This window comes from Camelus dromedarius, chromosome 7 (assembly GCF_036321535.1).
Source record: "Camelus dromedarius isolate mCamDro1 chromosome 7, mCamDro1.pat, whole genome shotgun sequence".
NCBI classification, from domain to species: Eukaryota; Metazoa; Chordata; class Mammalia; order Artiodactyla; family Camelidae; genus Camelus; species Camelus dromedarius.
The window spans coordinates 51034842-51044953 of record NC_087442.1 but is presented as its reverse complement, the minus strand read 5'-3'; the positions used below and the strand labels follow the sequence as shown (position 1 = coordinate 51044953).

General features: G+C 39.6%; 1 protein-coding gene across 1 annotated transcript in view; it reads left to right on the top strand.

Annotated features, from left to right (window-relative positions):
* Nucleotides 1-6427: 6427 nt before the first annotated feature.
* Nucleotides 6428-10112, top strand: part of TSPAN13 (tetraspanin 13) — a 31715-nt gene continuing 28030 nt past the window's right edge. The window contains exon 1 of the mRNA XM_010984642.3: nucleotides 6428-6742. Within this exon, the coding sequence (XP_010982944.1) occupies nucleotides 6680-6742 (63 nt within the window). The 5' untranslated portion in view covers nucleotides 6428-6679. The remainder of the gene's footprint in view (nucleotides 6743-10112) is intronic.

Here is a 10112-nt window from a genome sequence, read left to right as displayed (position 1 = left end):
TGAAATAGGGTAGATTTCTAGAAAGTCGTTTTAGGTGTGATGGAACACACACACCTAGCCCTTTAAATTGTAATCTCATTGATATTTTGTTAATACAGTGAATAAAGAAAAATTGGAAGGGAGGATGTGAAGAAAAAAAAGAGGCAATGAGTAAGTGGATTATCCTGTCACTAAAACTGATTGTTCTCCCTCATTCAAGTCAGCTGATCAGTGGTCAGGCTGGATTTGTCCGGCCATCAAGTTGGATTTGCCCATTAGGCTCTGGGATTATATGTAATTTTGTAATAGCTGAATCTGCCACCAAAACTAGTCACTTTCAGAAATTTAGAACTGAGATTTTAATGCCCTATCTTATGACAAGCTAGTCATATATATGCATGTGTTTTAAGTCCTCTTGGCATCATATGGAGGGGAAAATAAAGCAGCAGGTAAAAACAAGAAAGAACTTCAAGTTTAATTAATGGTTGGAAGAAAAACGTTTTCTGAGAATGAATTATGATTTGAGGTCCTTTGGCATGAACTGTGAAGCATCCCACATAGCAAAAGGGAGTCTGGATATTACTGTAGGAAGGATGAATGTGTTGCATTTAATTGCCCAAAGTTTGGTGAAAACATCAAAAAGGATACTGCAGAGAAAAAAAGCAAGAGATAATCTTGGAAGAAGAAAGACAACAATTGATCAGCTCCTTTGTCTCATTCTTGGCCAAGAAACTCCCTTCTAAGGCTTCATTCAATCCAAAAAACTGCCAATCATTACAAAAGAAAGTTTCTACTGTTCTTTTCTCTCTTACCTCCAGAGACAGAAGAATATCAGAGGAATAGTGGACAAAAAACATTTGTAATAAAAAAATCTGTCATTGGAAATAATTTAACTGGATCAATTCTAGTAAAATCACTGACAGACATTTTAAAATTTGGCGCTTAATTTATTTAATAATATTTTATCCACTAAGGAAATACCCTGGGGTTTAGATATAGCAAGATGTACTGTAGTTGAAACAATGCATTAAAGTTGCTGTATTACTGATATTGTGTGTGACTATAAATTGTGCATGAGCAATTTTATGTTTATCTAATTTCATGTTTATATTTCTGAGAAGTCTAGAAAGCCTTTTGGTAGGATAGTTAAACGTTCTGTACAATAGCTTAGGAGTAATTTTGCTTAGGATTTATTGAACACAATCAAGCCTTGGTGTTGAATTATTTAAAAAAGAAATACTGACTTTAAACTGAAATGATGAAAAAAAAACCAGAATTAAAAAAATTAAGATAATGTCAAGCTAAACCTAAGCCATGAAGAAAGAGTTTTTAAATAAGGATTGTTAAAACCTGAAACGGATTACCCAGATGAAGTCAGAGAATTTACTTTCCTGGTAAGATGATGAAGAACTGAAAAATTGTAAGATGGTTTGAAATGTGACTAGAGAAATGTTTTTAGGACGTAAGGGGAAAATGCAGTCAATTATTTTTCGAGAAAACCCACCTCTCAGATCTGCTGCCGGGAGCATAGTTGAAGCCAGCCCCAACGCTATACTCTGAAATCCATCACCACATTTGTGCTGGTGTTTCCTGCCAATGATTGCGGCTGGGATACTGAAGGCAGGCTCATTACAGGGGGATGTGCTGGATGTGACATTTGACTTTGGCTTGAAGACTCCCTGCTGGCCTTGCCAAATCTCCTAAAAACTGCACTGCAGTCCAGAATTCACTTCCTTCCCTTCCTCCCTTCTTCCCTTCCTTCCTTCTCTCCTTCATAGAGGTCAGCCCCGAATTGTGTTCTTTTAGCTCTCCTAGCCTCCTATAGCTCCTTCCCTATTTTCCCTCTCAGATGTTTCTCCCAGTGAATCTCTTGCACATCTAAGCTAGTCTTGGTGTTTGCTTCTCAGAGGATCTGGACTAATGTATGGGAATTCTGTTTGCCCGGGCTCAAAAATAAAACAAAAAACATTAAAACAAAGGAGAAGGAGAAACAAGTGTAGCTATCTCATAAATTGTTAGAAACCCATCTCATATTAAAGATTTATTTAAGGACTAAGAAATTTATATGTAAAACTGATTAGATTTAGTTTGTCTTTGTTATTTATATTTAAAAAACTGTTAAAAACATTTTGCAAGGGGACTATTTTTAAAATTTTATTTTTATTGAAGTGTAGTTGGTTTACAGTGTTAGTTTCAGGTGTACAGCAAAGTGATTCAGTTATACATATATATTTTCAGATTTTTTTCCATTAATATGTTATTATAAGAAATTTAATATAGTATCCTGTGCCATACAGTAGGTCCTTGCTGTTTATCTATTTTATATATAGTAATGTGTATCTGTTAATCCCAAACTCCTAATTTAACCCTCCCCAACCCTTTCCCCTTTGGTGACCATAGTTAATTTCCTATGTCTGTGAGTCTATTTTTAGGAGACACAATTATAAAAAAATAAATTTCAATTATCCATTCTACTGATTTTGGACAAAGACAAATGTATTTTATGAAAATAAAACTTCCTTATCCACTTAACAAAATACACAGGCTCTTAGCTTAGTATCTAATATAATTCTCTGAGAAGAACTATAGTCCAGTGTCATACTGTTTCTCATTTTTTCATACAAAAAGAGAAATATGGAGGCATAATAAGGAAAAAGAACATTACCTATGGCAGATTTTGTTTTCCTAAGACAGGCTACAGTATCCTCCAACCCATGTGCTCTTCTGCAGGGTGGCTTTGCAACCCTCCCATGAAGAGGTGGGTCTGTATTCCCCTCACTTTCAAACTTGTCAGGCTTGGGTTCTTTTGATCAGTAGAGAATGGTGGAGGTTCCCATTCTTAGATCTGTGAGTTCATGGTGCTTACTACCTTTGGAAAATTTCTGACCACTATTAATTCTTTACTTATTTCTTCTGCCGCATTTTCTTTCTCTTCTCCTTCTGAAACTCCAGACAACACATACAACTGGATTTTGCCTCACAGATGTCAAATGCTCTGATCCACTTTTCATCTTTGTGTTTTAGTTTGCAGAACTTCCATTGACTTATCTTCGGGTTTCACTTATTTATTCTGTTGTGTCTAGTCTTTTGAAATCACATTTCCAAAAATCTCTGATTGTATCTTTCATTTTATTTTCATTTTTTTCCCAATAATCTTGATCTTTCTGCTGTAGTTCTCCATTTGCTTCCATACGTGGGTACCTAAATCAGTCTGCACTGTAGTTGAGCTGGGTCAACATTAGTTACAGGTTTAGTTAGATTCAGTTCAACATTGGCTTCAAACATTTTTGAGGGCACAGTCAGAATTCTCCTTCTATAGGAACTAGGCCTCACAGAAGTCTTTGTACTTTATAACCCAGCATTCTGAGTCTTGGGAGGTCTCTATGCCTTACAACCTGGCTGTTAATTTTTTTTTTCTTAGGGAGAGCATTCTTTGCTCTTCAGTCATGTCCTCAACTTCCAGTCTTGTCCTTGTGAGTTCTCTCTTTCCTGACGTTTTATCCCAGCCTTGGAGGCCTCTTGCAGGATCTCATAGAGAGATTTTTCTCTTTTGATACTTCTTTAGCCTTTGGCAGCTACTGCTTTGGATTGGGTAAATATCCAGGTTGCTTTGTAGGCATCTTTCCCATCTTTCTCGTCCTAACCTCAGCTCTTAGCCACTGTCATACTTGAGGAAGTCTGTGTACTTTGAGATAGTTGGGATGGGAGTATTCTTGTCTGACTGTAGCCTTTAGAGCTTAAAATCTTTGTTCTAAGTGATGGCCCATGGGCTAGAGCTGGCAAGTAGTTGTACACTCACTCTGTAGCTAGGAATCCTTGGATTATAAACTGTCACATTAGTCCATACATGTGCATTAAAAGATGGTTAAATGATCAGCTAATGTCTCCTTATCCCTTTCTATGGCAATCTTCTTTCTAATCCATAAGAGAGAAAAGTTCTATGGGCTTTTTCTTCCTAAGAATGTCTTACTACTTCCTGAATTTTAGTTTTTTTAGATGCCTTTGCTTCCTCAGTTCCATGACAATTTTTCTTAAAAATTGAAGTTAAATTGGTATAAAACATTATATGTTTCTGGTGTGCAACATTGTAATTCCAAGTCCATGTACGCTACAAAGTGATCACCACCAAAAGTCTAGTTACCACCTGTCATCATATGGTTGATCCTATTCTCCCACTTTGCCCACTTTGCCCCCTCTTCTCCTCTGGTAACCACCAATCTGTTCTCTGTGTCTATGAGTTTGTTTTTGTTTTGTTTTCTGATAGGTTTTATTTATTTATTTTTTAACCTTGTTGTTTGTTTTCCATATTTTAAATTTTTTTATTTTTGGATTTACAATGTTGTATTAGTTTCTGGTGTACAGCACAGTGATTCAGTTTATATATATATATATATATATATATATATATATATATATATATATATATATATATATATATATATTCTTTTTCATTACAGGTTACTACAAGCCACTGAATACAGGTCCCCATGCTATACAGTAGGACGTTGTTGTTTATCTGTTCTGCACACAGTAGTTTGTATCAGCCAGTCCCGAACTCCCAACTGATAGGTTTCTTTAAACAAACTATGATTTTGTAGCTTTTCTAGCTCATTCTTTTTAGGGTGGGAGCAAATGGTCTTTTGCAAATTCCTACATCCAAATTCTAAGGATAAATCCCACTATGTTCACTTGTTTTCTTTTCCAGTTTGCAATAATTCCTGTTTTCTCTGTTAAAGTCCATAACTCCTTTTAGACAACCCTCCTACAGCTGCAGCTCCTGCCTGATTTCTGTAACTACTCTCTTAAATCGCCCCTGCCAGCTCCTGCTGGCTCTGAGTTGCCTCAGCATCCTTTGTTGGCTTCCTTTAACCTTGTCCACATTTTTTGAAGGCAGTCTGTTTAGTATACTCTTCTCAGTCATCTGAATGAGTCATCTCCTACTTGCTGGGCCCCTGACTGATGGATGACATTTCTCTGAAAAAAAAAGTAAGAGATTCAGCCCACTGGGAGGTAGTAGAGAGTATTGTGAAGAAGGAGAAGAGAGAGTTGCTGCTGTAGTTTGGGTAATGTTGAAGTGGTGGCCGTGTTGGTGACATCCACAGATGGGAAAGCTAGGTCTCCCGCCAATACTCTTTCTTTAGTAAGCCTCTGGCTTCTAACCTGGAAAGCTGAGCACTAAAGTATTATTTGGGTTTCAGTGTAATTTTCTGAATTAATTTTTGGAATTAATTTTGGGTATATACCAAAGATTAATGCAGAATGTAAAGGCTAAAGAATCAATGCAGCCTTCTTGGTATGGTGGGGCCTGGGGAGGTAAGGAGAGGTTAGAAGAGGGAGCAGACAATTCCAAGACGACTATTTTAATCAGATGCAATGTTTTATTTAATATATACAGTATTTACCATTTGCTATCACATACTTTACTCAGCACAAACCCTGAGTTTTCATATAAATATCTGAAAATTTCTCTATAAGAACATTTTTTGGTAGAAGGAACCATAAAATAATCAAATCTTTGTTGGCTTAGCTTATTGCCAGGAACACAGTAGGTATTTAAAAACTATTAGATATATTAATAGTAGCTGACATTTACTGAATAGCCAGGCATTGTGCAAAAAGTGCTTCACATTCTGTTAATATCCCAAATTATAGAGGAGGAATCTGAGGATACATTATGCATTTCTACAGTAAACACTCAAAGTGATAATGAATTGACTGAGGTAGAGACTGTCACTTAAAATTTTTCAGAGTTCTTATTGGTGCCAAACAAAAACCAAAAAACAAAACAAAAAACTAACCCAGTTTATTGATATTCAGGATTGGAAGACAAAAAACAAACAACAAACCAAAAAACCAAAACAAACCAAAAAAACCCACCCTCTCGATTTTCTTGGCATGCGTGTATTCATAAAGTTTATCAGCATTTCTGCAAATCCCTGTGGGATAAATCTGACTGGACCAGAGTTACAATCACAGGCCATACATCTTGCCTATTTTCTAAGAGAAGCAGAGATTTCATTCTCTCTTTATTCTTTCACTTATTTCCTCCCTTTGATTTTTCCCCACTCCACTCTCTTTTCAGTCTTTCACATTCATTCATTCATTGCTTCATTTATTCTTTCCTTCCTTTATTTATTCAAGCAAGGCCAGGTGCTTAATTTAAAAATATTATTCAAAATGGTGCCACGTCACCCGCTGGGGCGAACCGAGAGGTGCTGTCATCTTTCTCCCTGCCAGCGTGGATCTCCGTCGATCCCCGCCCTCTTCTCACCTGCTCCCCAGGCAGCTAGGTCGCAGTCACACACTCTGGCCTCGGGCACCCTCCACCACGGCCTCTGCCCCTTCCCCCTCTCGCCGGGGCCGCCCCACCCCGCCCCTCCCGGATCCCGGAGAGCAGAGCGCATTTATTTGCATATTTCTACCTTTGTTCCCTCCCGGCAGCCAATCAGCGCGCGGGGAGAGGCGGAGGGACTGGGCGGGGCTCTGGCTTCGGCTCCAGCTGCTGCGGCCGCAGGTTTCAGAGCGGGTCGGCGCCGGCGGGGGCGAGCCGCACACTGCAGCCCTAGCCCCGGGCTTCCCCGTGCGCGTCCCCGCTGCTGCCTCGCCTTGGCCAAGCCCCAAAGGCAAGGACAAAGGCTGTTCGGGAGGCTCCGCTGGAGCCAGATTTTACCTGCAGTTGCCGGGAACCACAGGCTCCAAGATGGTTTGCGGGGGCTTCGCGTGTTCCAAGAACTGCCTGTGCGCGCTCAATCTACTCTACACGGTGAGTATCCCGAAACGGTTCCTCCTTGCCTGGGGGCTTTGCACCTGCTCCGGTGCTCCTTGGTTTCCTTGTCTGGCCAACGACTCTCTCATTTCATTCCGCACCCTCTTCCCGTCTTCCCACGCTCCGCGCGCCCCGGGCCTTGCCGTCAGTCCCCGCCGGGGACCGAAGCCGGCGATTGTCGCAGTCTCTTCCTCTCATTGTGAAGCCGCCGTCTTTCTGGCTCGCTGGCCGCGTCTCTGCCTCATTGCTCTACCCCGCCCCCTCACCCACCGCCTTGTTTTCCAGTCATTTGACCAGACCTCCCCACTTTCCTATCCTTATCCCTTTTGCAACTCTTTCTTGGTTTCCAAACCCATCTGGGGCGGATTTGGAGGAGGGAGGGCCGCCTGGGATTTGAAGACAGTTGTGCAAAAATAGCGTGATCTGAAACTGACAAGGCGGCATATGGATGGCGTGCGTCTTGTTTAGATCTACGTGCGCACTCGTGATTTTAATTGAGGCCACCGGGTAGGTTCACAGGATATCCGCAGCTTCCGAAGTTTGTTTCGTGCTTACAAAAAGGAATGTCTTTTTTTCGGAGCGGGGGTGAGGGCGGAGTTTTGCTTATACCTGATGCTTTTCCCATGTGTCTCACCTCTTATCAATAGCTTAACTCCATTTTAAGCGAAATCCTCCAGTAAATAAGCAAGCCTCCACTCAATTGTTTCGTTCCCTGACAACTAGCTTGGGCTATGTAGTTTTAACCCTGCAGTCTATCTTTGTGATTTTCGAGGGGCCATTCTGGTTGAACTGGAGGATGAGGGAGCAGGTTGCCATTTATCGATCGCCTACCACGTCCCAGGTTTTCCACACATGATTTCGTTCTTCTTTCTGACAGCCATCAGAGGCAAAGGGCATTGTCTAAATTTCATACATAAGATAACAGACCAAAAAGGGTTTTAATAAGTTTACATAGCTGGTAGTTGGCGAATCAGGAGTGGAACCCAGGCTGTGGAATCCAGATATTTTCACAGGCTTCTTGACTAGGCGGAAGAAACTTCCTCTTTTGTCATCTTCCCTTCATCATAGTCTTGCTCCCTTCTATAAATACACCTGGCGTTTTGCAGCACCCACCCTGAAAACAAACCCAGCTCCTCAGCATTAGCAGAGAGCTAGGCCATTTGTGCCAGCTTAGGTTACATCCTTGGAATGGAGAGGCTGCCTTGTAGTCACCAGCAGGAGAGAGAGGCCGGGTCATTTTACCGCTGCTTTTCCTTTGTATGTGAACATGGTTGCAGAGCTTTGAAAGCAAGACAGAAACTGGAGTAAAGTGTGCTCTTCTGGCTAGTGAGCAGGAATCTAATCAACATGTCACTAATGGTAGACTTGGGAAAAATTCTAGAACACATGGTGATTCAACTCCTTATAATTGGCAAGCCATGTCAAGTTTCAGATCGAAATCCACCTTTGTCTCACCTGAAGCATACCTATCATGTTGATTATTAAGTAAATGCTGACCAATTCTCCAGGTATTTTCTTTTATTGGCGTTAGTGGCCTGCTTAGAACTTCACATTCTCCATTTTATACTCAGTTCTGCTCTCCCCTCCCCCATGGTTTAGTCACCTGTTCACCAGACACTTAACCTTGTAGTATCTGTTTACACACAGTAGAATGTCATTTTTGCATACTTACTTGACTCAGGGGTCTGTATAGATTAGTGTGCTATATATATGTGTGTGTGTGTGTATATATATTTTAAGGCAAGTTATTTTTAAATCTAGTTCTTTTGCTTTAAAGATATGTCATTTCTAGTTGTATTTACTGTATATCAGAAAAGCAAGGAGAAAGGTAATTCTAAAGGAACATATTAAGACTCATATCTATTCTAAATTCTTGACCTTCACGATATATTCTATTAATTTTAATAGCTATGCAGTAGAACTTAATTGGAAATTCACAGGACCATACAAATGGTTATCCCTTTTTAAAGATTAGCCGTTTTAGAAAAAGGAAATTTCTGTAAATGAATTAGTATCTACTGTTTATACCTTGTGAGCAATTAAATGAGTTCAGCAATTTATCTTGGAAATAAATGAAAGGTAAAAGTTGAACCAGGTTTTAAATAGATGCTAAAAATGTGCCACTGCTATTGTTTAGATTCTGTATCTTCTCTAGTCTCTCCTTAACATTTTAAGATGGGAAATGTGAAGTAGTTGGGGGCAGGATTGAGGCTGAAGATTCTGGAGACCTTTCTTTTTAAGACATAAATAGAAGGACCCTTTTAAGGTTCCAATCACACTGGGTCCCTGCCTCTAAAATATGCTCAAAGTTGTAGGATAGGATCTGAGATCATTTCTAAAAGTGTTAGTAAAACAGGATTGTGTATTCGAGTGGCAGGTGTAAAGGCCATGACCTGCTTTAAGAGTCATCACTCTTGCGTTAAAGCATTTTCCTGAGGAACTTAGAACTCTAGCAGCCTAACTGTCCACATGCTTAAGTGGCCTACTAGTGACCTTGAGATGAGAACAGAATTTGTGATCAGTCCAGAAAGCATGTCATTAAAATAGGTTGGCTGGAACATCCCCCAAACTTGTTACGGACTTTTGATCTCTAGCCAAAGCCTAATTTTTGTCATCGTTTATGGTTTGGTTGCTTTAATTAATAGAATCCCTAGGAGTGAACAACTTTAAGTTAGTATAATGAATATGAACAGTTTATAGATACAGGAGGAAAGGGAGAAGCTATGATCTCTTTATGTACCTTCATGGTGTTCTATGAAAGAGAATGACTTGCTTTAGAACTTCCTGTATGTAAAGACATTGAAGATTTCTTCACTCAAATATTGATTGTCTACAATGTGCAAGGCACTATTCTCAGTCTGGGAATACAGCAGTGAACCAAACTTGGCTTTAAAATCAATATGCCTTTATGAAGTCTCTTGTTCATTCACCATCTTCTCTACATATGATCTCAAGAACATTATTCAGTCAATAAACATTTGCCTACTGTGTGTACTCTGCTGAGGACAGTGGGAAATAATAGGCAGATGCCTACTATGTGAAGACAGGCTCTAGTTGGGGTTTATGGAGTAGGAAAATTAATGCTATCTAAGGGAAGGACTGATTTTAGATCGTAAAATTTAGGACTAGGGGAGATCTTTGTGGGGTAGAGAAGTTGAGTGGTTAGGATATGATTGAATAGGGGAAATGTAGAAATAGCTCGGGTCTTTTTGATACTATTCAGGATGTAAATACAAGTGGGAAAATGGTCTATTTTATTTTTAATAATTTACTTTAAAATAATTTTGATGGAAAATATTTTGACAAAAAGTACAAAATAACTTCAAAAATTATTCCTAGTGATCTGTGGGGAATTTTAGGAAGTATG